Genomic DNA, 20,392 nt, shown 5'->3' with positions numbered 1-20,392 from the left:
CACAGACTCTCTCCCTGCGAACGGGGAGCACAGGGCTGGCGGGGCCAGGAGAAAGGTAGAAAGTTTGTTTTTTTTTTTCCAAGGTTCCACTACGTGCTGTACTTTTCCCATACGACGTGAGCCCTTTGGTGTTGCACAAAAGGATGGCGTCCCTCCTTTTTCTCCTCCTTCCGTGAAACATGCGGGAGCTTAGCTCACCGTCCTGTGTCTACAGGGAAATACGCTTCGCATCGAAACCACACCTCAAAACAAGTAAATAGAAACTTCCCTCATCTGAGAAGGGGGAAAAAAAAAGAGAAGAGACAATTGTTGCTATCTCTTTTCCTCTCCCCTTCTTCCTTCTCCTCTATTTCTCTAACAGCATTTTCACGGCATATGGTGATGTATATTGCAGCACTGAAATTTATTAGCAGCAGGTTTTGAGTGCGAGTTGCCTTCGGGACAAAAAATAATAAATTTGAATGACTGCCTTTAAAACCCTTTTGAAGATGAAAGGTAGGAGAGACGGTTATTTTAAAATGCCTACATTAGCAGCGCTTCTTTAAAAGACTATAAATAATACTAAAGCACGAAAGGGGCCTCGGCAGACCGCCGCACTTGTTGAAAACCCTCTTCCACTTGGCTGAGAGCACGGCGCCGGGCGCCCCTGCCTGCACGCCGTCCCTGCCCGCACGCTGTCCCTGCCCGCACGGGGCAGCACGCCTGCAGCGACCGGCCCCTCAGCCGGGCACCTCTCCCCGGGGCGCTGGGCCGGCAGCGCAGGGCCGGGGGCAGGCCGGGGGCAGGCCGGCTGCTGGCCGCGCGTTACCGCCCCGCCCGGGACCGGGACCCGGCCACCCAACGCCGCCGCCGCCGCCGCGCTCCGCCGGGCTGGGGTCGCCGCGGCGGGGCAGGGCAGAGGAGGGCAGGCGCGCCGTGGGGAGGAGCCGTCCGGGCTCCCCGTAGGCAGGGCAGCCCGCAAGGGCCGGCCCCCTTCGCTGGGCTGGGTGGGGTGTAGGGGGGGCCGGGGGTGGAGTAGGGTGAAATAGAGGCGGGCGTGTGTCACCGGGTAGATACTCGCGGCCAGGTACAGGCGGAGGCACTGACGACACCGGGAGTGGATGCGCTCTCGGGCTGGGGCTCCTGGGGAGTGAGCGCACGAGAAGCCACCGCCCGCCCGCCCGGAGCCGCCCGCGGGCCAGTCCCCCTGCGCCGGGGCGGGCAGCCCGTCCGCGCCGCACCCGCTGCCGCCGCCAGCCTGCCTCATGGCCACCAGGGTGCTGACCATGAGCGCCCGCCTGGGTCCCGTGCAGCAGCCCGAGGAGCCGGTGTTCGCGCAGCTCAAGCCCGTGCTGGGGGCCAGGGAGGCAGCGATCTTCCCCGGGGAGGACCTGAAGCAGCAGCAGCAGCCGCCGCCGCCTCAGCAGCAGCAGCAGCACCCGGGGGGCGGCGGCGGGGGCGGTGGCGCGACCCTGCCGACGGAGGAGATGGTCCAGGTAGGCAGCGGCCACCCCCCTCACACCCAACCGGCCATCGCCCCTCTCCCGCGGCGGGGCCGCCCGGGCGGGGAGCGGCCGCTGAGGAGCGGGCGGGCGGGACTGGGTGGGGCCGGGCTGCGGGGCGAGGGCAGCGGACGCGGAGGTGGGGGGCTGAGGCGGCGGCGGCAGCGGTGCGTGTGTGTGAGGGGGAGCGGACCCCACCTCGCCGCCCAGCCTGCCTGTGCGGAGGGCCGCGGAGCAGGGAGGGTGCCGGGGCTCCCGCCTTCCCGCCGGCGGAGCGCGGCGAGGCGGCCCGGGGCGCGGCTGAGGCGGCCGGGGCCGAGGCGGGGCGCGGGCTCCGGCAGCGGCTGACGGGCCGTCCCGGGGCGGGCGGGGGGGGGAGCAGGGCTGCCCCCGCGGGTGTGTTGAAAGCTACAGCTGCTGCCTTTGCACTTGCCCGGCGGCAGAATTAGAGCGGCCGCCTGTCCTCCTCGCCCACGCAGGGAGTCATGTTCGGCGCGGGGGGGTGGGGGGGGAGACACGACACACCGGGCGAGGGGGGACTTCCCGGGACTTTCTGCCTGTCCCAGGAGACTGTTTAGGAGCGGATCCACACGCAAACAGCTGGAGGAGCTAAAAGCGGGAGGCGCCGACCGCAGCCGGGCTTCAGCCCGCGGACGGTGTTCGCTTGAGAGGCGGCTCGCAGCGCCCGGTGGGCCGCGGCGGGCACCCCTGTGGGGCATCGGCCTCCGCCTGCGCGGGGGCTGCCCGCGGCCCCAGCCCCCGGGGTCGGTGGGACGGGGGGCCCCGGGGAGCCCCCGGTGCCGAGCAGCGGTCTGTCGAGCGCTGCGTTTCGGTGGTGTCTTCCCCAACGAGTAAATAACTCCCGTCTTCAAAGCGAGCTGCCCTCGGCTCATAAACAAGAGCTGGAAAAAGTAGCCTGGCATGTCGGGGCAGATCCAGATCAAAGGGACGGGAAGGCGGCTCTGTTTGTTTGTGGTGTTTACCGGGGGTCTTTGAAGAAAGGTCCTAAAATCCACTTTCGGGCAGAGTTGCTGTTTGTCAGCTGCTTTCTCTTGCGGGGTGCTAAATGGGTCTGGTATGAGCGCAGCCTTGACAGGGCAGGGGGGAATGTAGCGTTTGCCCACTGGAGAGTGCGTGATAAATGTTTTGCCGATGACTGTACCAGTAATGTATCGGGCTCCAGCCACCCACGGATTCCCTCGCACCACTACGCGAAGAGAATGATTTCCCAGTAATTAAAGAGCTCTCCTAGGACCGAGGCATGGATAGGGACATGTTTATCATGCTATTACTCAATTATACGCTGCATAGATTTTTTTCTTTTTTTTTAAGTGTAGTCCTGGAGACCCTTTACATAAAGAACACTCTGATGCAGTCAACCTATCTTTTTATTCGATATTATTTATAACTTTACACTTTGGTGTCCTATTTCTTATCAAATACCTTTCTTTTAAGGGTGAAAAATCCTGGAAGTATAAAATATATATATGTAAAAACATTATTTGAAGTATTAGCATTCAAATAGCCAGCTGAGGATGTGGCTTTTAAAGTTAGCATTTCAAAGAGAAGCGGGCGAAAGAGATAGGCAGTCACCCTGCTCGAGCAGTGAATTCCAGAGCAGGAGATCTGCAGATTAGGCACAGCGCCTGTCATTTCTGTGCCTCGCGCTGTCTTGTAGGCATAAAAGATGAAAAGTTTGTCATATGCTGAAACATCAGATCGATCTTAATGCTTGCTCTGCGTGAATGACTTGTGCCATAACTTTATCTCCTTGTCCTTGATGATGTTGATTATCATGACGATTATAAAAGACAGGTTTTCATTAGCGTGAATGTTTATAACTTCCTCCGTAGGTAGCTTGCAGCTGGCTGAACAGTATTGCCTTTTATTTGCAAAGCCTCACGCAACTTGCATGCCATCATCTTTCTTAGTTGGTAACAAATCATGTGGATTATGGTCTGTTTTGTTTCTGTAGACAAGATGTGAAATGGAGAAATACCTGACACCTCAGCTCCCGCCCGTTCCCGTCATCCCTGAACATAAGAAATACAGAAGAGACAGTGCCTCGGTTGTAGACCAGTTTTTCACTGACAGCGAAGGGTTGCCTTACAGCATCAACATGAACGTCTTCCTCCCCGACATTAGCCACCTGAGAACTGGCCTGTACAAATCTCAGCGACCCTGTGTAACTCACATCAAGACAGAGCCAGTCACCATCTTCAGTCACCAGAGTGAAACTACTGCCCCTGCCCCCACTCAGGCCCTCCCTGAGTTTACCAGCATCTTCAGCTCCCACCAAACTCCTGATGTGAACAACATTTTCATCAAGCAGGAGCTTCCTACTCCAGATGTCCACCTTTCTGTCACACCCCAGCAAGGCCAGTTATATCAGCTCTTGAGCTCACCGGATTTAGACATGCCCAACACTACTACTCAGGCAGCCGTCATGGACTCCCTTAACAATGTCTCCATGCCGTCAGCCATGGCGGGCCTTAACACGCTCTCCTCGGCTGTTCCACAGACTTCAATGAAACAATTCCAGGGCATCCCCCCCTGCACCTACACTATGCCAAACCAGTTTCTGCAGCAGCAGGCCACTTACTTTCCTCCTTCGCCCCCAAGCTCAGAGCCTGGAAGTCCAGATAGACAAGCAGAGATGCTACAGAATTTAACTCCTCCTCCGTCGTACGCCGCAACTATAGCTTCCAAGCTGGCAATTCACAATCCAAATTTACCAGCGACTCTGCCCATAACCCCCCAGAACATCCAACCAGTCAGATACAACAGGAGAAGTAACCCAGATTTGGAGAAAAGACGTATCCATTACTGTGACTATCCCGGTAAGCAATCTGTGCCAGAAAATCCCAGCTCTTACAGTAAAAAAAAGTGTGAATAATGGTGGATGAGGTATAAGTGGTTTTCTTTAGCTGTAGTCTGTGCCTAGGGAGAACAAAATAATTTCTTGTTAAAGGCTAATTTCTCTTCTTTATTGTCTTATTTTGTGTGGCACACTTAAACATTCTTTAAATAACCTATACCCTTTTCTTCTTGTCATTTGTTACTCTCTTAAATGTCTGAGCTCATTTTACTGTGTTACAAAACTTGTACTCCATAGGAAAAAAAAAAAATGATGGCCCTTTCTAATTGAAGTCAGTGTGACTGCGCAGCTCCTGCTCTACTTTTACAATACCCATGATGGAGCAGAGGCTCAGTTTGTCCAATGCAATATGGCTCAGTTTGAATCTGCTGGTGCTGAAAGAATCATTTCAGCTCCCGGTAGCTGAGGCCACGGCTGTGTCTTCTCTGTTACGAACAGGGAATTCAGGTGCCCACATAAATCCATTAAAGCTACCTCTGAAAGCTGTTAACAGATGGATTCCCTTCCAGCTTCTCTTTCTCCTATGCTGAAGGGGAAGAGGGACTTGACTGTAAATTGTGCCTCCATGTAGTACGTGATCCCAGATACAAGATGCTCACACCCGTTTAAGCACAGAGAGAAACTGCTGCTTGTGGTTGATCTCCCCCTTTACCAACATAACTCTCTCTCTTTGGTGTGCCATATGGTAAATGCTCAGTGGAAGAGTTCTGCTCAGCCCTGGGTGATGATGACACTGAGTCTGGCTTGAACTAATCCTCTAGGAAATTTTTAAAAAATAAAGTCCCCCTTTGAGTTGAAAATTTATGTAGCAGGTGTTACTGTATGTAGCTTGTAGCAGCTATTGGTCTATATTATATGAAAAAGTATTAAGTCTACCAGAAACATCAACACAACATTTCTCTCTTTTCTATGCAAAGCAACATATCCCTAGGAGCTTTCTACATCAAATTATACTTCTAAATGATGATGGTGCCAGAAAGTAGTAAACCTAAATGTTTCCAGAGAGTACCTTAGCAGTGAATGAGGAAGTTTAAATGTAAAATAGAGTGTTCCTGTTCTCCCTACTGAAATGCCTCCCTGCTTTTTTGTTTTGTTTTAGGCTGCACAAAAGTTTATACAAAGTCTTCTCACTTAAAAGCGCACCTGAGAACTCACACGGGTATGTATTCAATTTCTCACTGTCTCTTGTTCGTTCATGGCTTACGCATTTTCCAAGAAAGCAAGCATATTTGATCTGCCATCTTCCCTGTTTTCTGTAAAGTGGCATGGGTTCAGGCTGGCAGTTCAATTAGGAAAAATCTAAGGTTTGGTCAATGAGAAGGAAAATTGCTTTTATTCTTAATGCAGTTTTGTTAAATCTTTCACAATACAGAACTCAAAATAGTTCAGAATAAAACTGATGGGAATTTTCCTTTTCAATCTAAAATGTCATAAAGTGGTTTTTTTTTAAAAAAGGACTTTTGCCGTTAAATAATGAATTAAGCATAGTAAATGTGTTATAGTTTTCAAGATTTATCTCAGTAAATAGAATTTTATGATTTGGGCTTTCTCTTTGACCTGTTAGAATTATTTAATCTTAGAATATTTCAGAAACGTCATGGAAACTGCCAAGATATTGCCATTTGCTTCATCCTTAGCATTAAGTGTGCATTTATTTTTTTTTTAAGACAGGTGGTTCTATATATTTATTTTTTCAAAAAAAGACATAATTTCTTTTTTTTTTTTGTGGGTGAAAGACATTAAAATGGAGGAAGTGAAAAGTGTCAGTGTGTCACACCTTGTTTTTTTACCTCGATCAAATTCTGCCTGCAGCTACAGGCGCAGTCCAGGTTCGTGGGCCTGCGTGGAGCGGAGCTGGGGACAGAGCGTTGCTTGTGCGTGGGCGCAGGAGCCGCGCACGCAGAGGACAGCGGTTGGGTAGTGGAACCACCCTTGGTGCTCTTCCTAAACGTTCACCTGCTGAGGCAGGGGGAAGGAGGAGAGGGGGAGACAGGGAGAAAAACATAAGTCACCAAAAGCACACCTGAAACTATTTAAGACAGTTATTTGCTGGGATCTTAGTACAGAACTGGTCATGCTAAATCACTGAAAAGCACATGACTGATTTTGTAAAGAAACAAAATGAGAGGGCTGCAACTTCTGTTTTTAAAACTGAGTATGAACCCCAGCTTTTTTATGCAGGGACCTCAATTCAAAGCAAAAGAGGAGTCACAGTTCGAGCAACTAGCTTATTGAAGCAGGCTGTCAGCGCTACGGCTGTGCTGTTGAAGTCATGGGGTTTCACCTAAGTTTAAACCAAAAGTCAAAACTTCGGATGAACTATGATCTAACAAAATGTTTCACTTTCTCTATGGAAACAAGGCCTTCTATTCTGCAGCTATTTTGAATGGATTGTTGGATTATCGTAAAGAAATTGAGTATCTCCAGGCTATTTACTATGGAAATTCTGTTTTGATAAATGAGTTACCTGTGTTGCTGTCGCAGTAAAAAATTAAAAGCAACTGTACAAAGATTATTGCTTTACATTAGTAATAGACTAAACGGGAACACTGTTAAAAATATTTTTGATACATATAATCACTCATTACCAGTAAGCTTAGTAAGAAAGAAATATTTTCATGAGGCTATAAACATGAATAATGTCAGATAGTATAATCCTGTTGCTCTTCAATAAATAATCTGTAAGTTTAAGAGTGTGCGATTTCCACTTACGTACTTTAGCCAGCAACTAAATACCAGTTTTAAATATCTCGCTTGCTATTATACAGTAACTAGGAAGAGAGATAAAAGAGATAAAAAGCTTTAGTCTAAAAATGAACATTACATAGTCATCATTTAAAACATACACTTTTCCTTCTTTAGATCAGTTTATATCTTTTTTGTACCTTGAGTGGTAACGATTTTAGGATTTGTAAAGTTAATATTTGTGTGCACAGAAATACATACCACATTGCTAATATATATTGCTTAGGGTCATTAGTGTTTATTGCTGCCTTCACTTTTTTACCTATAGATATTTGACCTTAGAAATGTGGATAAATGTGCAAAGGTCAGAGAAGCTGATGTATTCATGGAAACAAGAATGTTGTTTTAGATAAAAATCTAGTGAACTTAAGCAGGTCTGTAATACAAAGGGTCTTCTGGGGAGGTGAATGAAGGGATAAACTGTCTAAAGCGTGCATTACATGCAAGAATGTGAGTCTCTATGCTGTTACCTGCATTATTTCAGAGTTTGGATTAGTTTAACTCTCTTGAATATTCACTTAATACTTGAAGATTTCCAGCACTGATTCTGATCTCTACCTTAACATAGGGTTGAAATGTGTATTACCCAGTACCGTAAATCGATTTACTGAATGTTAAGGTAAATGGGTGCAAACGCAGGGAAACCTGTGAAGTTGCACAGCTCCCCTGGAGTGCAAGGGAATCTTGCTATTGATCTCCAAAGAGAAGGGCTCGATGCCGAGGGCTAAATTTGGGTGTGTGCCTCTGTGCACCCCATCCCCCAGAACTATGAATTCATACAGCTCTATTGAGCTTTGATATTTTTTAATTTTTTTTTTTTATATGAAGGACTCTTGTGAAGCTTTTCCCTTCAAAGTCTAAAGCAAGTGTCACGTAATCCATTTTAATAAAGTTGTATGTGATATTCTTTCAAATCCCTTCAGGGATAGCAGACCTGTTTATCTGGCTAAACCCGTTCTTTAGTAATCATGGACCACTGAAGTTGTTTTCTCCTTATTCTTAGTTTCTTAACAATACCTTTTAAAATTGGCTGCAGTCTCTCTCATCCCAACCAGTCCCCGCCCTTCTCAGCAATCTGTCATCTTAAAATAAAAGAGCCTCCAGCAAAGTTTGTCTGCCATTAAAAGTCAAGACAGACCTTATGGTTTTCCTTTTGTATTGGAAAATCTCAGCCTTTTCACAGTATTTATTTAGTAGCCTTTCTCTTCTGAAAGGTTTTCACTGGGTTTAGTAGTTGTTTTTCAGAACAAACCTAAGGGAAATGTTGTCTTTTGATAGGTGGAATGTAGGCTGTAGTCTTTTTTCCAATTCAGATGTGAACACACTGTCAGACTTTATAAATTACATTTAAATAAAACTATAGCAAATGGGCAAGAGGAAAATCTCTTACATTTTTCTTCTTAGGTGTTCCTGAGGTATTTATCTTACGCCAAGTCAGGTGGTATAAGCTGGAATAGTTACTCTGATTTAATGTAATTACACTGGACTTTTGCTGTTGATTAGAAATCCAGTATTCACATAAAGAGATAAGCAAGGTTAAGGTATTTGTACCAGTCGCTGAAGCAGGCACCTGGTTTTCTTTCTGTAGGTACTGCTTCAGCATTTGTAAATCATGAAGTAAATTTCAGTTGTTGATAAACTGGTAACTCCAAAAATTAACATGAACCGAAATTCGAATGCTGCAAAGATACAGGACATTTTGTATTCATCTCCGTGAAGTTCTGGAGCAGGTGCCTGGTACATTTTAATACCTTAAAACACTTCATTGTGGTATCTTAACTTGATATTAGTTATTCCTGAAACAGGTAAAGTGGTATTCAGTATGCTAAAGTACTGTTGGAACATCTCTCAAAACAGATTGGATTTTTTGACCTTTTGAAGCAGGCATTATCATTTAAAATAATTTTACCTGTTAGTCATGCAACAAGTTTCATTTCATAACTGGAATTGTGCAACTGCAGTATATAATGGGAGAAGGGGTTACGCATTTATTGCAGGCTGTCCGGCAGTAAAACCACCTTAAGGCTCTGGCATAACAGCTATGCATCCAACTTGAAAAACGTGCCACACGTCAGCAAAAAGCAGTTAGTTTTGTGTTGTAGATAAACCTCCTTCGGTTCCTTTTCTGGCATCCAAGTATATACAAATATCTCAAGTGATCCTTTAGAAACAGCGGTCCTATAAGTTGGCCTGTTAGATTTCTTTATATGTTAAAAATTTGGACTGTGGAAGTTGAGCCATTGATATGCAGGCACCTGGCATGCCCTACCTGTAACACTGCAGAAGAGCTGCTGGCTCCAGGATGGTTTTATTTACTATTATTTCTGTGGACAGCTGCACACTTCAGAATTGTGCATGGTTTTAAGAGGAAAATCTGTCATTGTTTTGAACACATCAAGGCACGCACATTGAGGACATTTTCCAGCTGCATGTTGGTTTTCCATATACAGAGTCTTTGTACAGGCATGTTCTCTGGTCACATGGTGGGCTTGCCATTAATAGTTTCTAGCATTAACTGCAGAACTATTTCATCTCTATCTATAGATCTAGTTTGTATTTGGTGATGGGAAGTGGAAGCCGAGATAACTCGAGAGAAATGGCATTTCTCTAAATGAGATGCACTCAAAATACTTCCACTGTGCCTAGCTATTTCAAATGTTTATATAGGCATGGGACATCTGCTGACTGGTGCGGTTCCTCAAGGTGTTAAACGTTTTATTTTAATTTAGATCTCTGCCTCAGTAGATCCAGAATTAGGCTCTGATGGTACATCAGGATTGGAACCGGTTGAGTGCAATAGACCTCAGCAGTCCGTAGGACTTGGCGCTCCGAGTTTACTGTAGGTGTATACAGCTGCTTGTTAAAGTGATACCATATAGAATTGCCTGGGAGTTCAGGATGCCCGTTGTTCAGAATGAAAGATGAGTTGTAGTTGGACTTTTACTGGGAAGAAAAAGCACCTTGCAAAACATGTATTGACTCAAATCATCCCGAGACTGAGGTGAGGGATTTTACTCATGGTGTACAGGGGGGAGCAGAGGCCCCGGAAGACTCTGCCTTGCTAATTGTTGCAGAGTTCTGTGTATGTAGCAAAACTCATGCTGGAAAAATCTTTGCATCATGAAAGTAGCTATTAAGCAACATTTCTGTGCAGATTCTGCTGCTTTAACCTGGTAGATGAGTCAGTTGCACAGATAATACTTTAAGGAGGTGTCAGTAAATGCCATCATTGATAGAGACAATAAGGTAAAATGGAGAAGAGTTTAATAAAACTGTTGACAAAGTGTATTAAAGTGCAGTGTTGCTAGAGAGTGTTGTTGGAGAATACGTTGGTATCTTTTATTTATGAATTCTGCTAAATCCATTAGTTGCCTGTGTGAGAAGTAGAAGTACATTATTTTCCTGTGCAAACCACAGTTTAAGGGAAAATAATGCATTTTTTTCAAACACTTTGTGAACGATTGCAGACCTTGGGATTAATTGATCCAGTTCTTTATCTGTAGTCATAACCTAAATGAGACATGTTTGAATGTGTTGCTTAAAAGAAGGCGAAATCTTAGCAACATAAACTTAAATTTTAATTAAATATTTCTGATCCGCGTCCAGCACACAATTTTTATGAAGCAGGAATTAAATTCCAAGGTCTCAGGTGAGGGGTACTCCTGTTAGATTTTAGATACTGAAAAGAAAACCCCAATATTTTCTTTCTGATTAAAAGCCTAGAAAGTCCCTCTAAGCATAAAAGCTTAAAAAAACCTGTTGTTTCTGTCAATTGCTCCCTGAGAGGATTAAACTTCAGTTCCAGGATATTTGATTCCTGATAAGGAAACTGTTGACCTAAGAGACCGGCTTTAAATATAGTTCATTTTGAGACCGCCCTACATAGGCTAATATAGTCCCAAGATTCACAGCAATTGCCAGTGATTAAAACTTTCCATTATTTGATTAGACATTCCTTATTGTAATTAATTTCTGAGCTTGACTGGGACGATTGACTGCTGGTTTCAGGGTAGTGTGTTGTTTGTTTGTTAGATGACCTGCACCTCTCACTGGTGAAAGATTAGAAACATTTAAGTAATGTCCTAGTTTAGTCTGAGTATCTTGGTAGCAGCATTCCTGTCCTGTCAGGCTGCATTATTTATATTCAGTGATCTCTAACAACTCTGATTAAGGACATATTAAAACCTTTGATTTTGGCAAGTGTACAGTGCTTCACTTTGAGTTAAAATCGCTTTAATGTATTGCTTTCAATTTTTTTTTTTTTTGTGTGTGTGTGTGCATACAGTAGATGGAAATCTGGAAGTCTACAATACGTGTTTAATAAACTCCATTTAAGAGCACCTCTTATCTGACTGTACAAGAGCCAATGTTATTGGTGTGAGAGCTAAAGAGCTGTTCTTGCACCACAGGCATAGATGAGGAAATGTGTTCTTCAGTACAGGACACAGCCATGCACCCCAAATGGCATGGATTTCTCATAAACCTACTTAAAAAAAAAAAAATTCCTTTCCTTTTTGTTTGCATATCTCCTTGAAGAGAGACCACCTCTGTTAAGACAGAATGTTATACCAGAAAGAAAATAAACCATTGCACAGGCCAGTCAAGATTCCCCAGTAATCCTTGAACTGTGTAAGACAACACTTAGCAAAATAAGAGTGCTTCAAGCACTGGTGGGAGCTCTGAGAAAAAAATGCCTTCTGCGCCTCTGTAGTCAGAAAGCAAATGATGCACAACTCTTTTGATCGTCCTCTTTGCTTACCAGTTAGTTATCTTTTTTCCTGTTGTTGTGTGTTTGCTAGAGAGAGGTCAAATACTGCTTTATCAGTGATTGGACTTTTGAAGCGCAACGGCTCCCTGTTACAGGGTTCCTTAAAATACTGTTAGGTTTTGAAGTAGTACTTAATGGTCACCCTCTAGCCATTACTATAGTAGGCAGAGGCTTTATCACATTTAAAAATGTGCAGCTTATGTTATGCATTCATATCACTGGTGGGCTGGATGTTTCACGACTAAATTTATTTTGTCACTCACAAAATTAGCTGGACGTACCTTGCATGCTGTCAGCCCTCTGATCTATCTCCGTCTTGGACAACCAAGAATCTCAGTGCACTAAGGAGCTTTTAAACATTCGAGGGTTTTTTTTTTAATGTTGAAATTTCAATTTTCTGCTCTTTCTCTAAAAAAATAAACCCAAAAGACCCCACCTGTCTTAAAGGGCAAAACCCAACCAAGAAGCTGCTTTTAACCACAACTACAGCATTTAGTCAATGACAGAAGGAAGATCTAATTTTATGTAAATGTTGGGAGCTAAAACCTCATTCTTTTGAATGAGTGCAGGCATACACCCAAGCAACTACTTTCGGTTCCAGTCAGCCTGGAAGAGACCATAGTTAAAAACAGTGATGCTATGAACTAGAGGAAAGCTATTTCAGACAAACTAAACCAGAGCAAAACCATTTCATTTGTTCTTATTTTTTCTAAAAATTTGAGGCTCTAGCATGTCAGGGAACTAAGACAACTGATGTTCAGATGTGAAAAATTTGAAAACAAATGCACCGGAAAACTTCGAGAGAACATAAATCTTTATAAGAACCTGTTTTAAAACTGGACATATTATAGGGTATGTACATAACTGGTACAATTATGGTGCAGAAACTTCTGCTTTGCCTACCACCTTATCACACCTAGTTGAAAATTTGTAAGGCCAAACACTTGCCACTAGAAATAATTCCATAATAAACATAAGTAATATTAAGAGGATGGAAAGAATGGTGTGTGTAGGGTATCTTTCTACTTTTATACCCTTATGATCTGTAATTGTGTTGTCCTTTTGGAGTCTTTGAAAACGGTGCTGCCTTTTCTTCCTCAAGGAAGCTCCAAACTCACCGCTCTGGCAGAAATTTCTGATAGGAAATAAGAGAAGTTGCAGGTGTTGGCTGGTGTAATACCTGTATTTGGATTTCTGCATACCAACAGAGTTACCTAACTTTAGGTTTGAAAATCCGGCACTTGCTGTTTGCAGCTTTATATTTAAAGAAAGCCATTCTAGCAGTGAATTGCAGAAATTAAGTCACACAAGTCTTTCATCAAATAAAGAAGCTTATTTTCTTGATAATGGGGAAATTTGTCACTAATGGAGGTTTTCAGTGACTCGTTTTTTCCAAACAGAATTTTAAACAGAAACATTTTCTTGAACAGAGGCTGCGTGTTGAAGAAAGAGGGTGTCTTAAAGATGACCGTCACCCCCCCGCTGGTGGCACTGTACCTTACCCAAATGAACACGGCCACGACAGTCACTGGCAGGGGCTAGAAGTAATGTTAGGAAAGCAGTAGGTGCATTTTGACATGACTAAGTCCCAAGAAGATAAATTAAAGGGAAAAGAGCCAACATGATGTGCCTCGCTGATCCAAACCATTCTCTTGTGGTATTGTCCAGGATCTCAAACCTTGGGATCTACTTTGGGATAGTTTATCTGTTGAAGTGGCTGGTTAGGTTAACACGTTACATATGGATATCCAGACATCTTTTTGACATCCTTGCAATCTCACAGCATTTTAAATTACTTTTTTTAACAGACAGACACATTGCAAGCAAAATAGTCTCCTTTCAGGTTAAACTCCCTTATCTCTTGTTAGGTGCTTTCTGTAAAAGAGCTTCCAAACTAAACATTAGGGTTTAAAATTTCTGTGCTCAAGTACAAGTCTGTTTCCACAAATGTATTTTTTTTTTAAAACTGGAGAATGGATACATATTAGCAGCTCAAGAACTTAAAAATACATTTTGTGATGTATAAGCCTAGCAAAATATTTTAAATCAGTGATACTGGAAGGAGGTTATGCAGAAATCCAATTAAACTTATGAAATCCCTATCCTGTTGAAGTATAATTTAAAGGAAAGCAGTTCTGTTTCCCAGAAGTGCTGTGTATAATATTTCTGGCTTGGGAAGAAAGGGTTGGAGTGTGCTATTTGGCTGGAAATCGGTACCAGCTTCCTCCATGGTGTTTTAGTTGAACAGTGTTGACATTCTAACAAATCCCGTGGAAGCTCCCCTGAAGTGGAGGAGTTAGCTGTTTTCTTGCTTTTACAGTGAAATATCTGTTTGATACCACGATCGTGTTCCAGTAACTGAGCCGTACTGCCTTCGTATTTGATGACCAGTGGCATTCTTGGTTTAACACCCTATAGAAGCCCTAAATTGCTGGAGGAAAACCAAATATTTCTGAAACTTTACAGCTACTGTATTTCACACAATCATTAAAGTAAACAAATCTTACATTACTATGTGGCCAATGAAAACAGTGGATAAAGGGTTCAGTGTCCCTTGTTGTGTATACCTGCTTTTTTTAAAAATAAATCTTCAACCCCGGATTTCTCAGCGCTTTAAAGTCAGCATAGCAAAGAAGTAGGATCACTTCAGAAAATATGTAACATGAGGCTCTTTCTCCCTTGCTGCAGGAACTTAAACCACATTCTTATTTCTGCTAAATGACAAAAAGCATGTGTATAGGTCGAGAGAGAAAATACTACCAGCTAGTTGTTCTTCTGCTTTCTTTAAAGGAGTGAAAATAATCTCCACCTTCTTTCTCTTGCCCCCCTTCTTCCTTGCCCACAAGGAAAACATTTGAAATTGATTCAGTTCTTAAATAGAACTTTCCAACGGAAACTAGCATTACAAACATAGATATTCAGTATTTTACCCCTAGGATTTATTCAAAATAATCTGGGCCTCTATATTGGCGCTAAAAATACATTTTCCAGTTCTCACTGTTGGCCAAAGCAGGGGTTAAAAGCAGCGTTCTGGCTTTAATTTCCAGTACATAAAAGTAACACTGTTAAAACAATCTGTGTAAGGCACCAGCTCGTTCCCCTCCGCGCATCCCCTGAGCTGCTCAGTTTAGCTCAGGTCTGCAGCAGTCGGCCGGCAAGGAGGAGCGATGCTGTTCAGCATGGCACTGCCTAGCTTTTCTCCTGAGCAACGTTGTTGCCCGGGAGCATTCGTGGCTGTGGCAGGTTGTGAAGTGACCATGATAGTGGGGTAAGTTTCTAGGTAGTATTTCCAGGAAGTTGGATCCCCTGGAGTTTGATGGGGGTCTTAGCCATTGGATTCAGCCTTGACTTGGAAGCTGTGGCACTCAGCAAGGCACAGGGTTCACCGCTGCCCCCACTGCTGGCAGTTCGTATGCCAGGAGCTTTCTTATCACCTGCTGGTGCTGCTCGCAGGTTAGAAAAAGTTTTAACCAGGAGCAGCAGTTCTGTTTGGACTCAGACAGGGTCAGGTACCGCCAACGTGGGACAACTTTGAGACTGCTTTTTTAGTACGGTGTAGTTTGATGCTCGGTGAAGTTGCACATACTTCATACCTCCTTGATGCCAGGCTTGGAAACTGTGATTTTAATCTCCTCAGCCTCATTCTGGTCGGGTCAGGATATTCCTAGGCTTTTGTTCAGCAAGTGCTATTTCCCCGGCCTCTTTACCATTTCTGTCACTCCCCATGTAATTCTGCAAAGTGGATAAGCAAGTGTTTGGAGTATACAGAGACCTGACCATATATATGCTCTCCCTGGGCAGTTAGAGTGGGAGGATCACAAGATTGGGAGTTTAGCATCAAGTATAATATGACAGTTTTAAATGAAGGTATTTAAAGACGAGTTTGAAGCTAATATGGGGGAAGAGGGGAAAGAAAGGAAAAAAAAAAGAAAGAAATACACTGGCTTTACATTAAGGTGCTTTGAATGCAGTAGTAATGCTTTTGTGCAACCTCCATGCGTGCACATGTGTTTTAACACAAAGCATTCATGGAAGATCTCCCTGGTGCTATGCCTATGGATCAGCAACGCAGTCTTTTACAGACTGCATTAATAACCCAGCTCAAATATATTAAAGGTGATGTATATACTGCAAAAGATCCCTCGCTGAATAGAGACCTTTCCTGTCATTCTGACATGAAGACCAAATGTGTTATCTCACTGGCTTCTTGGATGTTAGAAAAGGTTTACGCACTGTGTTTGAAAGAAATCTGTATTTTCATCTATAGTTACGTTACATGAAGCAAAAAAAAGTCCTATATAGTAGATTATTCCAGTCTTCAATCAGCATCAAGCAGAGTAAATTCAGCTGTGATGGAAATTTGTAATAATTTGTGATCTGATTTGCCATCCACCAAATAATTTTGAACTCTGTGAGAGGTGATGCCAGGCTCTAAGTTTGTTGTTCTTAAGGGATGATATGTTTCCACTGTGATTTCAATAAATCCTGGTCACCGTTGATGCAAAGAGGCGGTTGTTTGGTTGGGTCGTTCATTTTCTTTGTAGAGGTCTGGTTCTGGTTGTGACTGTGCTGCCAACATGAAGTCACGTCCCTGTTGTGCACAAAGGGCTGATTCTGCTCTTATTAGTAGACAGAAAGTTACTAGTTAGTTGATCAGAAGAAGCAGTAGAAGCTTCCAGACAAAAACAGTTTCATAATTTCATCTGAATGATAAATTAGAATCTCTGAAGTAATGTTTTGGTGTTTCTCAAATGGTGTTCTCTGCATAACTGGCACAGAACAAACAGTCTGATTGCAGGATACTAGCTTCTGTCCTCCTTCGTGTGCTCATGTGATGGTAAACCAAGGAAAAGTAGGAGTCACTCACAGTGCTGTAGGATTGAGACTGTGAGAGGAAAGGTCTGAGACCAATGGAGAGAGAGAAGATCTGTAAGATGTGTTGGAAATGACTTTCTGGAAAGCTCAGCCTGGGTCTGATTCTGCTCCAGATGAAGCTACTGCCGAGTGCTTTGATAAACTCCGTTTTCTTTCTTTTTGCCAAACGGGTCAAGTTAATATAAAGGATATAGATAGCAATCTGGTCTCTCAACTGAAAGGTGTTTTTGTCAACCAACGTCAACCAATAGCCTATAAATAGGTAATCTTAGCCTCTTTATTTATACGAAGCTTGCTTGTATGGTGACATCATGTCCATACCAGCTCCCGAGCAGGTGTATGTACATGCTTAAAGTTCTGGTTTCACACAGAAGTCATCTTGGCTTTGTGGCTTCATGTTTCTCCCATTTCAACAAACAAATCTATAAATTATAGGCATGCTTAAAATACCCCACTTATAGTTCTAAAATGGATGAATGCAAATATTTTGGGTGCTTGGGCCGGTGTATTCAAGACTAGCTGGATATTTCGAAGTTGTATTCAGAGCTGCTGTAACGCAGTGAGTTTTCAGAGATGCCGTGCTCCCCCTGCGTCAGTATAGACTGATGGAGACAGCAAGCACTTGCCACCTCTAAAATGTGGCTATTGAAGCACCTGATTGTAGACATTCAATTCTGAAAACAAGTGCTTTGATCTTTTAGGTGATTTCTCCTATATATAGCTAGCCCAAACCAGGATACCGCAAGTTTTTATTGCCCCTGATGCTTTAGAAAATACTATCCCCCTTGTGTTTGTAACACACTGTGCCCCTTTCTTCACACATCAGAAGCTCTTGAACAGATCTGCATGCTACAAAGAATCTTTATAGAAATCCTCCTTCCCATTTTAGACCTCTTGAAAAAAGCTCTGTATAACTTAATTTACCCATTTTTAAAAAGTGCAAGTGTAAGTTACAAACTAGGCCGGATTGTCACATGAGACTGCTTTTTTTCCCTACTCCCTCTCATTTTGAGATGAGTGTAAGGGAGCATATTTCAGTCTCGTGCAGTTTTTTTTACCTCTGTGCATTTCTGTACTGTAGCTGTCTCCAATTTGTATGTTTGAAAGTTTCTTACATTTTACCGGGGTATTAAATCACAGACAGAAGAGCAAAATTTGCTGGAAAAACAAAGAGGCTATTAGTTTGAATAGAGCTGTAAATAATGAGGAAACGTCAGCTCCTGTTTTCTTGTTTCTGTCTTCTTGAAATCGAACAGCAGTGCCATTGAATGTGATACTAGATCAGTTTTCTCCCGCAGAGTGGCAGCTGACAGTCTCATTTCCCTGTGCTCTTTTTCAGGTGAGAAACCCTACAAGTGCACGTGGGAAGGCTGCGACTGGAGATTCGCTCGCTCAGATGAATTAACGCGCCACTACAGGAAGCACACAGGGGCAAAGCCCTTTCAGTGCGCTGTCTGCAATCGCAGCTTCTCCCGCTCCGATCACCTGGCTCTCCACATGAAGAGGCATCAGAACTAAAAGCTGGACTTGTCGTTGAGGCTGTTCTGTATCTATGCAATTTCCTATTGACTCTCGACATACAACTAAAATTAGTTTAATTTTTGATTATGGGTTATCCATTTAAAAGAAATCTCAAAAGAAACTGGAAATGTATATTTTGTATATTTATGCAGAAGAAGGGAAGACACTGTATCACAATGCCAGAGTGTTCGGTCGGTCATTTGCTCTCATGATGTATATGGCTTTAGTCAGCAGGTTTCATCTCTTTACAAGTATTATGTCTTGACACATTGCAGCTTTATACTTTTTTTTTTCCTCCTGCGGCGTTTTGACCAAAGCACTGTCATTATTGTGACAATGTTTAGTAAACAAATTAATGAGAGGCTGCAGATGAATGAACACAGTGGAAAAGCCATGAATTGTAATCTGTCAGGTTTTTACTGGACATATTTAGTATTTGTGGGGTTTTTTTTAAATGTTAAGTCGTTCTGTGGAGATAAAGTACATAGAAAAAATCAACAGCCATAGAACAAAACATTTTGTTCTGTATGTTGCATGTTTGCTATGACAAAGATTTTGTAAATATGCAAATCAGCTTTTTAGGTTTAATACAAAAGTTTTCTAAGAATTATCTGGAAAAAAGCAGTTGTTTTACATTTGATAACACGGCACATTTACAAAAAAAGTTATTTAAATACCTCTAAAACCAGTACCAACTTAGCTTCATTTTTCGTAAGAGAAATGAGCTAGGCATTCAGATGTTTTGTACCTGTTAACTCAAACGTTGTGCACTGAATATTCAAAGCAGGATTTTGTTTTCAAATGGCTTAAAAGGGCAAAACACATAGAATAAACCGTAAAGTCAATGTTGGAAGCTTAAATAACGGGGATAGTTACAATGCACACAGAATGTTAAACCTCTTACTATAAGCTAAACTTAGTATCACTTTAAAAAGAAGGATTTAGGATGCAATTTTCATATACAGACGTGCTAAGCTGGTTCAGCACCAGTATGATCTAGTTTCATGTGGACATTGCATGTAATTTACTAGAGGTAAAGGATACAGTAATTTTGTTTAAAATTACAGTGCAGTTTAGTTAATCCACTGTTCAGATTGACACACGCAGGGGAAAATTTACTGCTGACAAAAGTAGCTGAAACTCCACCGAAGTCAGTGAAGTGATGCCCTTTTATGCTAACAATGACTTTGATCCACAGTGTTCAGCCTTGAAACAGTAGATGAAGGGCCAAAGATGAGGTTAGACCGTGTAAGATTTGGCCAGACAACAGGAGAAAATCAAACAAACCTAGTAAGTGTCTGGACTTCACAAGCCGTAATATTAAGCTGTCAACCAAAGGCTAGAATAGACAATCAAAATACCAAAAAAGGGTCTTGCAGGAAAACCTAGCTTTGTTAAAACTGTTGTTTGTCTTTATTTATTTGTGGTATATGATAAGACTCTTTTTTTTTTTTTAAGACAATTTTACATATACTTGATAAATTATAGTTTTGTTTGTTATAGTTAGAAATGTTGCTCTTAATGTAAATAGTTGACAAATGATGTAAATAATTTTGTAAGGCTTCAAATGTTTATACGTGGAAACACATGCATAAATTGGTTGCTGTTTTGCTTCTTTTGCCTCCCCCCCACCTTATTTTTGTATTGTGGTATTTCCCATTGAAATGACGGAGCAAACAGATGTATAGTTGTAGAATGTTTTGAGAGAGAATGAAATGGTTTATATATAAAGACTTTTTTTTTTTTTTTGCAAAATAAAACAAAGTGCCTAATGTGTGTGCGTGCGTGTGCTCTCTGCAGCTCCTGACAACGAAAGTTCTGTGTTTTTGCATTGGGAGCTAGAAATCATAGCAAACTTAAGCTAAGAATGTATGTTCTTCATAGCAGGTATTACCTGTTTGGAAAGTACCTGGTGCTTCTCCCTCCTGCCCCAATGAAAATACTAAGTGTGAGGGGATAAGTACTTAACGGCACTTTTCTGCCATCACAACTTTAAAGGACAGGAAGGTCCCATGGCAGCGCTATACAGTGCCCCCACAAGCAATGTCTCCCTTTCAGTATTTTTCCCTTGGAAGATGGAAGTGTGGTCCAATTGAAAAATTCAAGTCGATGTGTATGTTCAGA

At 42.8% G+C, this 20,392-nt stretch overlaps 1 protein-coding gene across 1 annotated transcript; it reads left to right on the top strand.

The window, feature by feature from the left end:
* The first annotated feature begins 984 nt into the window (after window positions 1-984).
* KLF5 (KLF transcription factor 5) lies at window positions 985-20,040 on the top strand. The gene is made up of 4 exons (XM_054813180.1): window positions 985-1,475; window positions 3,457-4,321; window positions 5,459-5,518; window positions 18,087-20,040. Exons 1-4 carry the CDS (start codon window positions 1,245-1,247, stop codon window positions 18,263-18,265), a joined length of 1,335 nt encoding a protein of 444 aa, XP_054669155.1. The 5' UTR covers window positions 985-1,244; the 3' UTR covers window positions 18,266-20,040.
* The last annotated feature ends 352 nt before the right edge of the window (window positions 20,041-20,392 follow it).

This window comes from Grus americana, chromosome 1 (genome assembly GCF_028858705.1).
Source record: "Grus americana isolate bGruAme1 chromosome 1, bGruAme1.mat, whole genome shotgun sequence".
In the NCBI taxonomy this organism is placed as follows: Eukaryota; Metazoa; Chordata; class Aves; order Gruiformes; family Gruidae; genus Grus; species Grus americana.
The sequence above is the reverse complement of the archived record's forward strand: the minus strand, read 5'-3'. Positions and strand labels throughout refer to the sequence as shown.